The 17,922-nt window shown below is 40.4% G+C and overlaps 2 protein-coding genes across 3 annotated transcripts in view; one reads left to right on the top strand and one right to left on the bottom strand.

The window, feature by feature from the left end:
- Window positions 1-9,430, top strand: part of LOC137374403 (caspase-6-like) — a 33,186-nt gene extending 23,756 nt beyond the window's left edge. For both annotated transcript variants that reach the window (XM_068040464.1, XM_068040472.1), the window contains exons 6-8: window positions 1,442-1,617; window positions 4,327-4,480; window positions 8,163-9,430. In XM_068040464.1, coding sequence (XP_067896565.1) covers window positions 1,442-1,617; window positions 4,327-4,480; window positions 8,163-8,401 — 569 coding nt within the window. In that variant the 3' untranslated portion in view covers window positions 8,402-9,430. The remainder of the gene's footprint in view (window positions 1-1,441; window positions 1,618-4,326; window positions 4,481-8,162) is intronic.
- Window positions 9,431-13,911: 4,481 nt separating this feature from the next.
- LOC137374398 (calcium uniporter regulatory subunit MCUb, mitochondrial-like) overlaps window positions 13,912-17,922 on the bottom strand; it is a 119,664-nt gene continuing 115,653 nt past the window's right edge. The window contains exon 8 of the mRNA XM_068040450.1: window positions 13,912-16,614. Coding sequence (XP_067896551.1) covers window positions 16,537-16,614 — 78 coding nt within the window. The 3' untranslated portion in view covers window positions 13,912-16,536. The remainder of the gene's footprint in view (window positions 16,615-17,922) is intronic.

The raw sequence follows: 17,922 nt of genomic DNA, 5'->3' as shown, positions 1-17,922 counted from the left end.
TGTGTTGACGTTAGATCAATTGAAACTTTCAAAACTGAGATTAACTGATTTTTGTTAAGTCAAGTATTGAAGGATATGGAATCAAAGTGGGTAAATGGCATTGAGATTATAGATCAGTCATAATCTAATTGAATGGCAGATAGGGTTGAAGGGCTGAATGGCCTGCTACTCCTGCTATTTCCTATGTAAGAGGCAAGGTGTCATCACCCATGAGCCAAGTTTATCAAAGTCATGATGTCAGTATGATCTTTTACAATCAGGTTGTGGGTGGTAAGGACTTTGTGAATGAATGGTAATTCTGGAGGGGAATGCAGAGAGGCAATGATCTAGTAGAATCTGAGAGCAGTGGGTAAGAGGAGCAGATGGGAAGGAGGTTGATGAGATTAGTTCCTAGTGGGTGTGCTAGGTGATATGATTAGGAGAGAGAAAGCAGTTGGGGTTGCTTCTTGTAAGGAGGTGGTGGCAGATGTCTCAAAGAGCCCTTCAGAAAATGCTAAGAGGGGCACAAGGGGATAGGCATGAACTTATTCAAGAGGGATTCAAACCTGGGCTGGCAGCTGGCAGAGTAGAAGTGAAGGGCTGGGATGTAGGGACCAAGTACCTGAGACTGGGAAATATGAAAGCTGGCTGATGAGGAATGGGGGGAGGGGGCAGAAGGGCAGAAAAGTTGTTTTTTTAAGGGGCAATAGAATTAATAGTCTTGGATCCAAAGTTGTAGGTTTATTTTTTCACACATTTGTGAACATAAAAGGAATTAGGGTTGCAGAAAAGATTAGACAAGACATATGATTATAAACTGAGGGCAGAGAAGAGACAATATGAAACCAGCCTAGTATTAAGGTATGAGGTCCTCTGCTGCAATAAAGTCAAAGTAGAGATAGCTTGGAGTGTCCGTGTACCACTGTCCAGGTTAGGAGTCAGTAGTGGAGAGGAAGTGGATTGAAGAGGGATTCGAGGGACAGGGCATCAGTGGAAGGTCTGGTGGTGGTTGCTTTGTTGAGGCGGAGCAGAAGAACCTGCCTTAATGAGGGTGTTAAATTTGGATTACATCCTGCCACTTCATGGGAGAACCTGAGGCCTGGAAAGGTCTGAGGAAAAAATGGCAGACAAATTTTCTGGAATCCTCTTCACAAAGCAAAGGGATAGATTTAGCATGTAATTAATGTATTTCCTAACCCCAGTATTTATTTAATTCATGGCTCCAGAAATACCTCTGAACGACTCAGCTCTGTATCAGAGCCACCTCAGTAATTACTTCAGTTCTTGAAAAATAACTGATTCACCTCAGGAATTAAATGAAAAATTTATTAGCAATAATGTTTGGGTTGCAAAATTCCATTTCAGAATGCATTGAAAGGTCCTATGCCAGATGTGATTTATTCTTGGTTTTTGCTTAATACTTCAGATCAGACTTTGAATATTCTTTTTCTTTTCTTCACAGTGGCTACTTCAGATCATTCCGATGCGGATTGCTTTCTGTGTGTCTTTCTTAGTCATGGGGAGAACAATCACATTTTTGCTTATGATGCAAAAATAAACCTACAAGAAATAACAGAACGTTTCAGGGGAGACAAATGTTCTTCTCTGATTGGGAAACCTAAAATATTTGTAATTCAGGTACAGTGAATCCATAGACTTATTTAGCTACCTAAATGGTAAAATATGGACATTTGAATTTGATTTCTGTTTTCTTTAAGTTATAAATATATTTTCTGAAGTTATAATGCTGCAATTAGGAAGCTAAGCTGTTATTGCTATGCATTGTTTTAATTGTAATACTTAAGGCTTCAGTACAGAATATCCATACATTTTCTCTTGGGAAGTGGCTAACTGTGTTTACAACTTGACTGCACAAATGTAAGGTGATTATTTCTACAACACAAACCACAAAGTAAACTTGAGTTATCACCACCATGCTCCTTTTAAAGACAACCCTTTTCAGTTTTGCCATCTACTAGTAAAAAGGCAATAAAAACCACAAGCTGAGGCAGTTGTGGAAGACTTGATTATGTTATCCGGAGGGGAATCGCTAGAATTTTCAGAAACGGTTACAAAGTGTTTTGCTTGTCAAACATCTTGTATCTTTGTTAGAAATGGTCATGGCTGAGACTGAGTTGAGTATACTGTACATAGAGCTGAAATTATTGAAGGATCCTAGATTAATAATTACTGACAGTTGAAATTCAGGCTCAAAAACACCCCCATTTACTGCAAATTTTAATGGACCAAACTGAAGTACATTTGGGGGATGTGGTGGAAGTTGGTTCATCCATTCACGAAAATTGCTTCTCAGTTTTTGTTGAAGATGTCTGTGTACAGAACGTGTAGGTCTGTCTGTCTTAATGAAACAGCAACGTACACACACCAGGTAGGTGCCCCAATTAATGCTTGAAATATGTGCTTCAGAATAACTGAGAAAATGTGAACAATTTTTCCGAACCAACTACTAATAGGAATATATAGCATTACAATGTATGAAGTTCCATTTATGGAGGCTTAAACCAAGCTATGTAAATTTTTGCATGGTTTTGAAGTCAGAATCACTAATTTTTTAATAGGATGCTTGGACAGTTTAATAAGTTTCGATGTTAGATGAAATACAGACCATTTTTGACAGGGCAACTGCACCTGTTTAACTTTGAATAACATACTGAGCAGTACAAGTGATGGAAATTGATCCCTGCTGTTTTTAGTATAGTGTAGCATTCGGAAGTGGTATTTGCATTACCAATGACCTTTGGCTTGGATTTTTAATACATAAAATTGGATATTGAAGTTTCAACTAAGGGAATAAATAGCATTTTAAAGTAGTAAAGGTGCTGTAATGAGAGCGAAATAACATTCAAACAAGATTGTACTAGTGAAAATTAATGTAACTCCACTATAACTGCAGATTTAAAAATATTATTCATATTAGCCTTCAACAAAATTGTATGGTTACAAATGCATGTAATTTTTTTGTGATTTCTATTATTTTGTGAATCTGTATATTCCATTGTTATAACTCCTCCAACAGAATTAAGCTAGACATGATGTAATTCATGTAAGTGGGCAGAATGAAGGTTAATGCAGACCGGTGTAAAGTGTTACACATAAGAATAGGTGCTATGTGTACTCCATGAATGGTGGTGTCATAGCTAGGGATGATGTTGGGAGAGACATGGAAGTCTTAGAAGATTCAAGATCCAACCACAGCAAGGCAGCAATCAATAGAGCTAATAAAATACTCAGCTGTATAACCACAACAGTACAGTACAAATTAGAAGTCATGATTAAATTGGATAATGCTTTGGGCAGACCTCAGAAGAGTACTATGTCCAGATCTAGGACATGAGAAATTTTCAGCCACTGGAGGCAATGCAGTGAAGAACCACAAGGCTAATCCCTAGTACAAAAGATAATAGGAGCAGGAGTAGACCATATGGCCCGTCGAGCCTGCTCCGCCATTCAAAACGATCATGACTGATCTTAGGAATTAACTCCACTTTCTCGTCCACTCGCCATATCCCTTGATTCACTGAGAGACCAAAATTCTGTCTATCCCAGCCTTAAATGTATTCAGTGATAGAGCATCCCCAATCCTCTGGGGTAGAGAATTCCAAAGATTCACAACCTTTGGGTAAATAATTTCTCCTCATCTCAGACCTAAATGATCGGCCCCTTATCCAGAGACTGTGCCCCTGTGTTTTAGATTCCCATGACCAGCGGAAATAATCTGTCTACCCAATCCAGCCCCTTCAGAATCTTGTATGTTTCAGTGAGATCACCTCTCATTCTTCCAAACTCCAGAAAGTTACAGGTTTGAGTTAGGAGGACAGTCTAGTGACACTTGGGTTGTTCGATCTTGGAGGGAGAAAAAAAGTGAGAGTTGATCTTCTAGTTATGTTGAATTGGAAATTTGCTTCAAATAAAGGGTAAATTTCCACTTTTGTTCTCCTGGCAGATACCATTAAATTAAATATACTCTCAGCCTGATTTTCCATCTGTTCACTTTATGGATGGAAAATCATGGATGGTGTGCAATTTCTGAATTAATACTGGAAAGTCTCCCTTATACTTGCAAGAGTAGAAGAGGACATGAGTTCAAACTGGTAAAAAGACAATCTAGGCTTGATATCACAGTGACCAATGTATGGAATTTGTGGCTAAAGTAGTGGGGCTGAAAGTCCTGAAATTGTGAAATAATGGGGGTGTTATAGGATATTTCTTGACTGAGGATCTAAAATGAGTTGAATGGCCTCCCTATCAGTAATTACTTTGTGAATTAATCTTTCTATTTTAAACAGCATGATGTTTGATTGTCTTGCTGATCTTCATGATTTTCAGGCATGTCGAGGAGACAAACATGATGAGCCAGTGATGCCCAAGGATGAGGTGGATGCGCGACAGCCAGCAGTGAATGAAGTGGTTGTTGATGCAGGAACCATGTCTACATTACCTGCTGGTGCAGATTTTCTTATGTGCTATTCAGTAGCTGAAGGTAATAAGATAGAGCAGAGTTGACAAAAGAGCTTAGGCATGAGTGCATTTCCCCCCCCCCTCCCCCCCCCCCCTCTCATTTGTGAACCTCTACATACCAATTGGAACTTCAGTTATCCACAAGGTGAACCAAAACTGCTTAATGGTGTCCTTTTAAGATTGTTGAATTGTGTGTGGGTCATGTGACTTTCTCCCACCCTCTATATAGATCTCATTCTGGGGTGCACCCTATATCTTCCAGTACCTGATCACTGATGCCCTGTTGGACTGGCCAGTAATAGCTGTGCTGTAATGTTGTCCCACTATAGCCTGGCTCAGCTAGTTCATTCATGTCAACTTTGCTAAATGCCTACTCAGTTTTAAAATCTGTGGTGAAATATCATTCTTCCTAGCAGTTGATTCCCTCACACCTGCTTCTACACCTCCCTCCCCCCCCCAAAACACCTGTCTTGGCTACTTTCCATGACTGAGGTTGACAAGTGAAGCCTCAGCATAAGGGCTTGATGCAATTGACCTATTTGATGGAAGGCTGTCAGGATGTGTTTAGTCACTGAAACACTCAGTCTGTGATCTGGAGTGGAGATCAAATGTCACCAGCATGTGTTCCAAAAAGGAGAATTTCCTCCGCCACAAGTTGTATTGGCTTGCATGCCTGAGGGAGGTGTTGTCTGGTCCTCAAGCCTTCTCTAAATTTGCTTCAAGACCTAGTCTAGCAATAACTAGTCAATTCTGGTCCAGTAACCTGAGCATCCAGGTACCTGTCAGTATCGCCTAAAGCAATTCCCTCAAATTCCATTCTATAACATAGCAAAGGAGGCAGCTTTAGCTGCCGAGTACATTCATTGACACCAGTGTTTATATTGCACAACAGAAAGGGTATTAATTGTAAAGATTTTCTTTAGTGCCTTTAATAGGAATCCTTTATCATTGTTCTTACCATTGGTTTTATTCTAATAATTTTCTTTACTCCCCTCGGTGTTGATTCCTTTTTGGGGTACAGCTCCATGAGTGACCTTTAGTAATTTGCTTAAGTAACCATTTTTCACTTGTCAGTGATTGTCGATTCAGAGTGGCAGCACAGGCCCTTATAGGACTTGCTGGAAAGCAATTGGAGAGAGAAAAGTTAGCTAGGGTTCCCACTCCTAATTCGAGATTCAAGACAATCCAGCAGTATGGCCAGAGATCCCAAAGACTCGACCTTCTATTAGAGGGTCAAAATGTCAGTAAGTTATGGGTTTAGTATTATTCAGTTCAAACATCTATGCACTGTGCTACTTGATTATTGTTATATTTGACACATGGTTGACTAGTGCCTATCTTGGAGGCAGCAGGTAATGTGAATGCCAGTGTTAGTCGGTAGTCTGAGTTTTACCTAACACAAGACCTGTTGTTAATAGGGTCTGACTTTTGGAAAATAACTTCTAGATATATATTTTTTTTTAAATCTCCAAGCAAAACCCCAAAATAGTTTAGTTTAGAGATACAGCACTGAAACAGGCCCTTTGGCCCACCGAGTCTGTGCCGACCATCAACCACCCATTTTATACTAATCCTACACTAATCCCATATTCCTACCACACCCCCACCTGTCCCTATATTTCCCTACCACCTTCCTATACTAGAGGCAATTTATAATGGCCAATTTACCTACCAACCTGCAAGTCTTTTGGCTTGTGGGAAGAAACTGGAGCACCCGGGGAAAACCCACCTTTTTTAAAAATCTGTAGCTGGGACCTCTCTTACTCCTTCCATATGCCTGCTTTGTAAGTAAGTGTTTGGATCAAAGTGAATTGATGTTTTTTCTGTGATATTGGCGACAAACAAAATATTGGCTAGCACCTTTAAGGACGGGCTCCATTTTTATGATGTCACTCCTGTGTAAATATGGGTAGATGCATGGCTCGCTCTTCGAGCAATTCAGAACTAACCCAACTTCCCATGCTCTGTTCCCCATAGTCGTATCATCCACTGCTTCTAATATTATCTATTTTTCCCTTAAAAGATACACTGGTGCCTACTGCAATCACCCATAATGGCAAACTATTCTATGCTCCAGTAACTGAGTACATTTCCCATAACCTTTCTTACTGACAATTTAAAATTTATCTCCCCTTGTCATTGATTCCCCACCAAGAGAAAAATAGTCTTCATCATTCACCTTATTTTAAAACCTTCTTAATCTCCTTAACTTTCTTGCCTGCAATGAAAATAGTCCCATTGTCACAAGAGGCTCTACCCCTAGAATTATTCTGGTGAAATTATGTTGTATGCTCTCGATGGCTTTAATATTCTTTCTCTTGGGTGCCCAAAGCTGCACATCTTCTCAAAACCGGCTAAATCATTGCCTTGTACATATGTCTAATTACTTTATTCTTGTACTTTATTTTGTTGCCTTTTGACTTTATCTGCATATTACATATTTAAGCCTCTAGATCTTTCTTCATCCTCAACATTCTATTCATGTATGTACTCTCAATCTTAATTTTATCTCATCTACATTAAATTGCACCTGTTACTGGCTACTATGGTCAATATCTCAAATTAAAATACACATATTTGGCAATGTGGTATTATAAGCTGGTGAATTTCATTATGAAAGAGTCGGCATTGTCTGCATTTGAGGAATCCTGATGCCTACTGGTACTGTTGAGATTTCTACCCACCCTGATGTGCTCAATTGTCAGCAGACTTTTCTGGGCTGGAGCATTTTCTCATTTTTTGGGACTTTTATCTGGGAGCTGCTGGGAAGTGGATGTGTAGGCTTGGGTCCCCTGCTATAGTGTGGCATCTCCAGTGACCAGATTCATTTTTTCCAAAAAGGGCACATTAGTATATGCAAGGAATTACCCTGCATTGCTAGGTGGAAAATATGGTCTATTTTGATCATTCACATAGCATTATATACATCTAATATGGGTGGAGATATTGTACACTCTGGTCACCTCTGATGGAAAATCCAAAGACAGGAGAGTGAAGAAGCAGGCAGAACAAGCTGCAAAAACATTTTCTCCCTGGTCCACTCACGTTATGATGGAGAGCCAGGTAGTTTGATCAGATACTATTCCAACAGACTCCTAGCCATTGCTCCGTAATCTCGGTCATCCAAAACTCTGCTGCCCATTGCTGAACCTGCATCAAATCCTGTTTACCCGTCACTCCTGTGCTTGCTGACCTACATTGGCTCTTAGCTAAGCAAATCTCTTTTTTAAAAAAAAAAGTTCTCATCTTTGATCTCAAATCCTACCATGGCCTCATCCCTCCTCCCTATCTCTGTAATCTTCTCCAGTCCCACAACCCTCCAAGATACCTGCACTCCTCCAGTTCTGGCCTCTTGAGCATTCCTGATTTTAATTGCTCCACCAGTGGTGGCTGTGCCTGCATCTGTCTAGGCCTCAAGGTCTGGAATTTCCTCCCTAAGCCCCTCTACCTCACTTTCCTTCTTGAAGACATTCCTTAAAACCTATCTCATTCACCAAGCTTTTGGTTATATCTGCTCTAAAATATTTGTGGCTCAGTCAAATTTTGTTTTATAATTCCTTTAAGTGCCTTGGGACATTTTATCACATTAAAGGTACTATATAAATACAAGTTGTTGTTGTAAATCTGGGCCAAGGAGAGATGTTTAAAATTGTATACTGTGGATTCTTTTCAGCCTCAATATTCCAAATATTTTCTTACCATAGGTTTCTACTCTCATCGCGAAACTATAAATGGCTCCTGGTATATTCAGGATTTCTGCAATTTGCTTGAGAACTATGGCTCACGGCTTGAATTCGTGGAGTTTCTGACACTGGTGAACAGGAAGGTGTCACAGCGAAGTGTACACAATTGCATGGATCGCAGTGCAATAGGGAAGAAACAAGTTCCCTGCTTTGCCTCAATGCTTACTAAGAAACTGTTTTTTAAACCCAAGACTTCATAGCAATCCAAGAGTTTGTTCCGCTTTACAGTCTGGTTTATCTTGGAAAAGCCTTTTTTTCTTTAAAGAAAGTAAATTGTTAACGTGCATTTGAACCTTTTGAGCTCTGGTAGAATTACTTGTTCCAAAAGGGTTCTATGTACAGCATATTAAAAGGACTATTGGATGTGCAGCTCCGAACAAAGAGTAGTGAACAGCAACTGTCTCATTCTGATTAAACATATTTTTGGCCACAAATGTACAATCTAAAAAGAAACTAAATGATTCACAAAAAAAGGCTAACCAAAGATAATTTTTGAGGTCTTATCCCTCAATCCAATCATGTGAATAGGTAGTTTGGTTTTAGTTTAAATAATGTCCAATTTAGTAAAAAAAGTCAAAACTGATTCGAACTTTGCTTTAGCTGGGTTATGGTACTATGTTCAGTCAAGTAACCAGAGAAGTAATTTACAAAAACTGTCTTCTGAATTATTGGTGAAGGGCAACTTTATAAAAAAAAAGCTATCTTTTTATATGGTCACGTAGCCATCATGACTGTGTACACATTAAACGTGTACATTTTGGAGAGCAACTTATGACTTTTAAACTTTTTTTTTTAAAAGGTGTGTTTATTTACATCTAGTGTATTCTATCTGAGTGCCTATCCCACTATTTGCTCCTCCCCATGATATTCCCCTCCTTTTGAACGTAGAACCAGCCATTTGATGTGGGCCTAAGAGCAAGGTCTGCTCTCCAGAAAGTCATTGCACACAGATCAGGTGCAGGATCTCTGGCTAACTTCCTTTCCCACACCTCTTTTCCCTTGCTCATTGTATGATCATTGAGGGCATTTGTAGCAAATCTTAGTGCCTTGAAACAAATCCATAAGTTTAAACTGGGAAGTTTTCAGGAACAACAGGTCCAATCATGTTTTACAGACTAAGAAAATATTGTTGTGAGGTCTGTGTACGTGTTTTAGTGTGGGTCAGATACATTTTTGATGTCTCATTTGTATAACCTTGAACTTTAAGTAAAACAAAAATCATTGATCAACTAACTGTTTTAGATACTCTTTATTGATACTTGATCACATTCACATCCTTTAGTACCAGCAACAAATGAGTTGAGTCTATAAAATTTCAGCTATGTGGAAGAATGTTTGAAAAGCAGTAAGCCAAGCTTTGCCAGAATACTACTTATCCTGGTAAATTTATAAAGTCATAGTATCCTTGTAAGTGAATTATCCCACCAAAGCTGGGCCTCAGTTGAAAGAACCTACTTTGTTTCTGTGTCAGTCATAAATGTAGTATATGAAAAAAAAACTTTTGTGTCAATGAAGAAATTCAACACTGCCAAAGAGAACTGAGTAATAATGATGAAGGCTTAACATTTGGATGAAAGCAAATAAAGTAGGTGACGAGGATAAAGTTATCGTCTTCCTCACCATGATGTCTTTGATATATTGTCTAACCAGCATTGGCCGACAGACCCCAGTACTATGGGACACACTTGAATAAATAAGATTCAGACTCATTATGGTACAACTCGATGGAATTGCACTGTGTTAAATTCCATTAAAGGAAATAGTTGCCAAGTGGATCTTAGCAGATTACACTCTAGAGTTAAAGAAACTGCCCTGTCGCTGTGGGTATGGTGCGAACTTGGAGATAAACTTAGCGACAGTTTCAATAGGAGGACTAGCTGCTGAGTGAAGGAACTAAGTTGACATGGAGGGAGGCCTACGATGAGGTCATGGCCATGGAAATTGCAAAAAGAGACAGTTGCAAATTGCAGGGTAGTTCTTTTCCAAGCCAGTAGGCAAGGTCCACAGTAGTTCAGATGTTATCATTGCCAGAGTCGCCACAAACCATCTCAATGTCTCCAATTCCAGTCAAAATGCTATGGACTGTGGGAAGGTCAGTCATACCAAGACGGCATGCAGGAGTAATGGAAACAGTAATGCTCCAGGACATAGCTAAGTGCTGTTCACACTCGAGCACCAGGTCAAAATTGGGGTAGATCAAAAACTAGTTCGGGAGCTTGAAAATCCTCAAATGTGCATATGATAGCTACGGAAGTGGATATTGAGCAGGGAGATCACAAGTTGTATTCTGTCAGAGAGCAACAAAAACAGCACAGGGAAGAGGAGAGTAATAGGGCTGCAGATATAATCCCAGCACCCAGCATAAAAATGAAAGAGAATTTACAACTTACTTTCAGCATTGACACAGCTATAGCAACGCCTGGTATCACAGAAGGAGAGTACAAGAAATCCCCTTGTGAGAGGTGGTAGAGATTGCAGGTTTGGAAGGTGCCATCGAAGGAGTCTTGGTGAGTTGCTGCAGTGCATCTTGTAAATGGTACACACTGCTGCCACTGGGTGTTAGTGGTGAAGGGAGTGAATGCAGAAGGTGGTGGATGGGGTACCAGTCAAGTGGGCTGCTTTGTCCTGGATGGTGTTGAGCTTCTTGAATGTTGTTAGAGCTGCACCCATCCAGGCAAGTGGAGAGTATTCCATCACACTCCTGACGTGCTTTGTATGTGGTGGACAGAAATGGGGGAAGATAGGTGGTGAGGTATTTGCTGCAGAATGCCCAGCCTCTGACCTCCTCCCCTTGTAGCCACAGTATTTCCATAGCTGGTCCAGTTCAGCTTTTGGTCAATGATAGTGGGGAATTCAGCAATGGTAATGCCATTGATTGTCATGGGGAAATGGTTAGATTCTCTCTTTTTGGAGATGGTCATTGCCTGGCATATGTGGCGCAAATGTTACTTGCTACTTATCAGCCCAATCCGGGATGTTGTCCAGGTCTTGCTGCATGTGGACACTGGCTGTTTCAGTATCTGACGAGTCACAAATGGTGCTGAACATTGTGCAATCATCAGTGAAAATTCCCACTTCTGACCTTATGATGGCGGGAAGGTCATTGATGAAACAGCTGAAGATTACCCTGAGGAACTTCTGCAGTGATGTCCTGGGACTCAGATGATTGACCTCCAACAACCACAATCATCTTCCTTTGCACTAGGTATGACTCCAACCAGCGGAGAGTTTTCTCCCCGATTCCCATTGATTTAAGTTTTGCGAGGGCTCTTTGATGCCATATTCGGTCAAATGCTGCTTTGCTGTCAAAGGCAGTCACTCTCACCTCACCTCTGGCATTCAGCTCTTTTGTTCATGTTTGGACCAAGGTTGTAACGAGGTCATGAGCTGAATGGCCCTGGTGGAACCCAAACGGAGTGTCAGTGAGCAGTTTATTGCTGAGCAAGTGCTGCTTGATAACTGTCGATGACCCTTTCCATCACTTTGCTGCTGATAGAGTAGATAGGGCAGTAATTGGCCAGGTTAGAGTTGTCCTGCTTTTTATGGACAGGACATACCTGGACAATTTTCCACATTGCCAGGTAGAATACAGTGTTGTAGCTGTACTGGAACAGCTTGGCAGGGGTGTGGCTAGTTCTGGTGCACAAGTCTTCAGTGCTATTGCGGAATATTGTCAGGACCCATAGCCTTTGCAGTATCCAGTGCCTTCAGCCATTTCTTGATATCACGCAGACAGAATCGGATTGGCTGAAGACTGGCATCCATGATGCTGGGGACCTCAGGAAGAGGCCAAGATGGATCATCCACCCTGCACTTCCAGCTGAAGATGGATCAAATGCTTCAGCCTTGTCTTTTGCATTAATGTGCTGGGCTCCCCCTTTGTTGAGGCTGGGGATATTTATGGAGCCTCCTTCTCGTGTTATTTGTTCAATTGTCAATCACCATTCATGATTGGATGTTAGCGCTGATGTATTGGTTGTGGGATCACTTAGCCCTGGGTATTGCATGCTGCTTCTGCTGTTTGGCATGGAAGTAGTCCTGGGTTGTGGCTTCACCAGGCTGATGCCTCATTTTTAGGTATGCCTGGTGCTGCTCCTGGCTTGCCCTCTTGCACGCTTCATTGAAATAGGGTTGGTTCCCTGGCTTGATGGTAATGGTAGAGTGGGGGAGTATGTTGGCCATGAGGTTACAGATTGTGGTTCAGTACAATTCTGCTGCTGATGGCCCACAGCGCCTCATGGATGCCCAGTTGTGAGATCTGTTCAAAATCTATCCCATTTAGCGCGATGGTTGGTATCTTCAATGTGAAGACAGACTTCATCTCCACAAGGACTGTGCAGTGGTCACTCCTAACAATACTGTCAACAGATGCATCTGTGGCAGGTAAATTGATGATGCAAGTAGAATTTTCCCTCTTGTTGGTTCCCTCACCAGCTGCCACTCCCTCACCCAGTGTACATTCTGTGCCCTTGCTCCCCTCCATGCTTCTTCTGATTGGTGTTCAACATGGTGAAACACTGATTCAGTAGCCGGGGTGGGGGGTAGGATTGGTTGAGTCGTAATGTATTGAGGTAATTTCTTTATTTGGGAAGGGAGTGTAAGAAGGAGATGACATGACCAATTAACTAGTCCTCTGAGCTATTTTCAATCCAACCACTATAATCAACATGTTAGACTGTCCCAATTGCCTAGAAACTAACAGGTTCATGAACAATGAACAGGCTTGTGTTATATAAAATAAGAAATTTCGGTGAGGACTGACTAGTTTGTTTTGTTTAAAAAAGATATAAATATACTGTGCCTGGGGGGGCTTGCCAATCTTAAGTTGTAAACCTAAACTAATTCTTGGCAGCACCACTTGCCCAATGGTGCAGTGTGTCATTTTGCAAGCGATACTCGGATAATGTTCAAAACAGCAGCAACACTGCAAGAGTTAGATGGCTTTTTCTTTATTGGTATTTTTGGGAAAGCACAACTGGTGAACTGAAAAAGGAAAAAGTATAACTGCTCTTCTCACAAACAATCTCATTTGATAGGTTTGTACCTTCCAAACAGACTGAACAAGCACTGAGGAAGTTTATGATCTAATCTCAATTACTTTCACAACTGTAGGGGACAGTGATACTGAACAAAGGTCTACATACCAGATAAAAACTTGATAATTCATTTCAGAATAAGGGAAGAGTAAAAGGGCAGATACAGGATGGGGAGCAGGGATAAATTCAACTTGGGCCAAAGTCTGCAGAGCCAACAAAAGCCACGAAACTCCCAAAGGTAAACTAAATCAAATGATTAAAATCATTTTTTTTTCTTTGAACAACAATGCTTCAAATATACTGGAACTAAACAAGACTGTACCTTACAAGCTCAGTACTGTAGCCTTGAATGTCATCTGCCCTCCCCTCCCACTGGGATAGGCAGCAGGAAATCAAGTTGAATAAGTAGACATATCATGGTGTTTGAATTAAGTTATGGGGGGAAAAATGATCACAGTGCCTTTGTTGATTTTTCATAATTATCACTTTATGAAGGAGCACAAACCCAATTTAGCAAAGGAAGAATTTCAAGAGACACCCAAGAGGTATGGGGTTACATTAGGACACTGCATGCTGCATGGTCTGGAGCAAGGTACAAGATTCACAAATCTCATTGTGACAATGGGAGATTGTAGAAGTCTTCCAAAGAATGAATGTAATGACTTGACAGCAAATTTCTATGATAGTGCATTACAGTTTTTATTCAAGCAGAACACATTTGCAGGACATCATTTATTTCTACTAATACATTTCTGAACAGCACTAAAACTACACATAGATTATTGAATTCTGATGCAATCCTTGTTTCACTTTGTCAAACCATTAAGAAACCAATAATCAAGCTGCTTAATATTTATCAAATGATAACTACGCTCTGCCTCATGAGCTTATGGATGTCATAATTGTAAAGCAGAACAATAGTGTCGGATTTGTGCTTCTGACTGTTGTAAGGGCACTTTAAAAAAAAAATGTATGGAAGCATTCTCACCTGATGAGCAGCAAACAGTTGAATGCCTGCCTCTGTCTCATGGAAAGCTAGTCCCTAGAAGCTAGACTAGTTCACTTTTTAAAAAAAGACTAAGGTTCAATAGAAATGAAAGAAAATCAGATAAGGCCCATCCACCCTTTAACCCAATTAGCAACACTAACCACAAGACCAACTATTTGGTATTAGTCACTTAAAATGCCACAAGTAAGTTTATTTGGCCAGGCACACACTTCCTTGAAGCACTGAAAGAAAGTCAGCAGCTCATCAAGTTTTGATGTGAAAAATGTCTTTGGACCGGATTATATTCATGTCAAAATTTATCCTTTGGATTTTGATTGAGAAACAGATACCACAAACCATTTTTAATGAATTTTAAAAAAGTATATCCCTCTTCAAAGTGGAAGCTCAGTCGACTGCAGCGGTTCAAGCAGGCAGCTCACCACCTTCTCATGGGCAATAAATGCTGGCCTGGCCAGCGACGCCCACATCCCATGAATGAATAAAAAAAAGTTAAAGTGAAACAAATTTAGAAGAGAGAATATGGACAACAGGACAAGAAATAATACGAGTGCCACACAGAGCTTAAGGATGGAAGACTGGACAGAAACAAATAAAAACATTTAACTTCCCATTACCAAGAAAACACAAGGTTTAAAGAAGCCCCTGTAACAAGTTGCAACAATAATATAAAACACAACCAAACTAGCTCCTTTGTGGGAGCTTGGCAATGAGCAGCAGCAGCATACAGCTTGAAGCTGTTGGCTAAACCAGGAGGGGGAAGTCAATTAAAAATCACAAAGACAGATTTCAAAAGCTTTCAGAACGATTGGGGAAAAATCATTTTGAACAGGCTTTCTTTAAGACTTATCACTTCACTACTGTTGGCACTGAGAAAATATTCATCCATGACTGTTATGAGGCAGAGAAAGTTTAAATACTGCACTTTAATATATTAGTACAAATAATGCTGCCTTTAAATGCCACCTTTGGCACCAGTACTGAAAAAGACAATAAGTATCAAGTTGCCAATAAGGGACAGTTTTGGAAAAACCAAGACAAAATCTAAAAAGTGGACTAGCTTCATTATTTTTGTATTTCACCAGTGAAATGTTCAGTTCAGCTTTTTAAATTGAAAAGAACATGTAATACAGGAGGCTGTCTTTTGAGTTCTACCCACAGCAAGTCTCTCAGCTCTTTTCAAAGGAATAGAGCATGAATACAATTAGACACTAGAGCACACCACACATTTGAAAGTACCAGCAGTGCTTTGGCTTTTCGCATTGCAAAATGGTACAAGTGAGCAGCCTAATCCTGGCACACTGTGCAGATCCCATTGGAACTACAACAACTGGATGCAGTGGAAGAACAGCATCAAGTACCAATGCTAATGCTGTTTCCCAGATTTCAACAAGGATGAACATATGAAAACCCCTTAAAGCACACCCCACCTCATCAAACTAAACTCACTTTGGTCACAATCCTTATATGATCCAGAGTACTCGTTTTCCAAAAAGCGTTCAAGAAGGTACTTTTACTGTCATTGCTTCACTTTTTAAAAAAAAAATCAAAAAGCTCTTCCGGCTGCAAAAACTGTTAACCCCTTCGCCAACTCATCATGCTTGTGCAAACGTTAGTATTTCAGTCATTGTATTGGTAATTTTACAATACTGCTGACTTTCCCATTAAAAGGAGAACTCCTTTTTAAGACCCCGACATTAAAACTGCAGTAGGAGCAACTTGACCGCAAATTTTGTAATTGTGTAATAGACCACACTCACAGTGCAAGATAATCGACAGAGCTTCTTACCCGAAGTATCACTGATCAGGGCTAGGAACGAGAGGCTGGGAAGGAAAGATGGTAAGGGAAGATGATGCACAGCAATGAACTAATATAAAATCATGCTCTTGTGAAGATATTCACCAAACACTAGATTTCAGCTATCAGATGTTCCAGAAAAATGCTTGTAAAATGACCCATTACCCACAAATTATAGGTATACTATAAAGAAATGTGATGTTAATGAAATTAGTGCTGACCATGCAGAGTCTGGAAAGTCAAAATATCATGTATATAGTTGTGTGTATTGGTAGAGTTTAAACCAGATCAGTTTCTTAGGCACTTCACTTACAAAATGCCACAGAGCTGCAAAAAGACTATTACACAAAAAATAAAGTCAATTGTGGACAGAAAAGCAGATGAACACCAGCCTGTAGGCACTGTGATTAGATCTAAATGTTGCCTTGGTGAATAGGTCAAGATCATAATGAAGCATGGCTCCAAGTTTGTGCACCCATCCACTATAGATTCCTATTAATCTTTGTTGTTTAATTGTTCGATTGGAAGTTGCAATTGCAAAGGATTACGCAGTCGTTTGAGATCGTTTTCCACCTAGAAAACAAAAATCACAGGATCAGCAAAATTCAAAAAGACTATATTAATGCAAGTTATTAATATAGAATAAAATCCAATATGTACTTCACAAGAACCATAAACAGACAAAAATGGAATGCCTAGCAAAAGGGGCAGGTGTCAGGATAGATGATCAAAAGCTTGGTGAAAGGTGGGTTTTAAGGAAAGACTTAAAAGATATGGTGTTAGAGGGATTCGGATGGTGAATATTGGATCATGGGGCCTAGACAGCCAAAGGCACAGTTGGTAACGGTGAAATGAAGGAAATGGGGTGGGTGGGGATGCCCAGAAGTCCATAGTTAGAAGCGAGTTTTGAGCGGGTTGTAGGACTGGAGTAGGTTGAAGACATAGGGATGGCCAAAGCTATGAAGGGATTTAAATGCAAACATGTGAATTTTAAATTGGAGGCATTTGGGGATTGAGTCAATTGAGGTCAGTGAAGACAAGGGTGATGGATGAGCAGAGCTTACTGCAGGATAGGATTTGGGCAGCAGAGTTTGGATAAACTGAAATTTACAGAATGCGGATGAGGACCAGAGGATGGCCAGAAGAGCACTGAAATAGTTGAGTCCAGAGGTGAGAAAAGTACGGATGAGTATTTTTAGCAACAGCAGGGCCAGGGATGGGTGATGTTATGGAGGCTGAAGTCAGTGGTCTTTGTGATGGAGATGATATGGGATCGGAGAATTAGCTCAGGGTCGAATAGGATAGGTTATAAACATTTTTGTTCAACCTGAGAATGACTGGGTGGGGAGCTGGAGTTGGTGGGAAGAGCATGGAGTTTGTATCATGGCAGAAGGCAAAGTTTAACTGGAGGTAATTGCAGTTCATCCTAGCATGGTTTTATCAGACAAGCAGTTTGACAGTACATATGGTGGAGGGGTCAGCATATATTTTGAAGTTGCATCTTCAAATGATGTCTCTAAGGGAGATTGTGTGGAAGAAGAGGAGAAGGGGGCCAAAGATAAATTCTTGGGAACTCGACTCCAGAGGGAACAAAGAGGTGTGAGAAAAGAAACTATTGCTTATGATGCTCTGGCTGTGACTGGATAGGTAAGAATGGAAACAAGCAAGGGCAGTCCCACTGAGTTGACAGTGGAGTAGAGGCACTGGAGAAGATGGTGCAGTTAACTGCGTCAAAAACAGCAGAGAGGGAAAGCAGAGATATGAGTAGGAAGGTTATTAGGAGTGGTAAGCTTAGCGAGGATAAGAGGGCAGTGAAATCAGAGGAAATAGAGCAAAATGAGTTGTGATGGAGATTGAAATGAATGAGGCTAAGGGTGGATA

This window comes from Heterodontus francisci, chromosome 1, assembly GCF_036365525.1.
Source record: "Heterodontus francisci isolate sHetFra1 chromosome 1, sHetFra1.hap1, whole genome shotgun sequence".
Lineage (NCBI taxonomy): Eukaryota > Metazoa > Chordata > Chondrichthyes > Heterodontiformes > Heterodontidae > Heterodontus > Heterodontus francisci.
The sequence above is the reverse complement of the archived record's forward strand: the minus strand, read 5'-3'. Positions and strand labels throughout refer to the sequence as shown.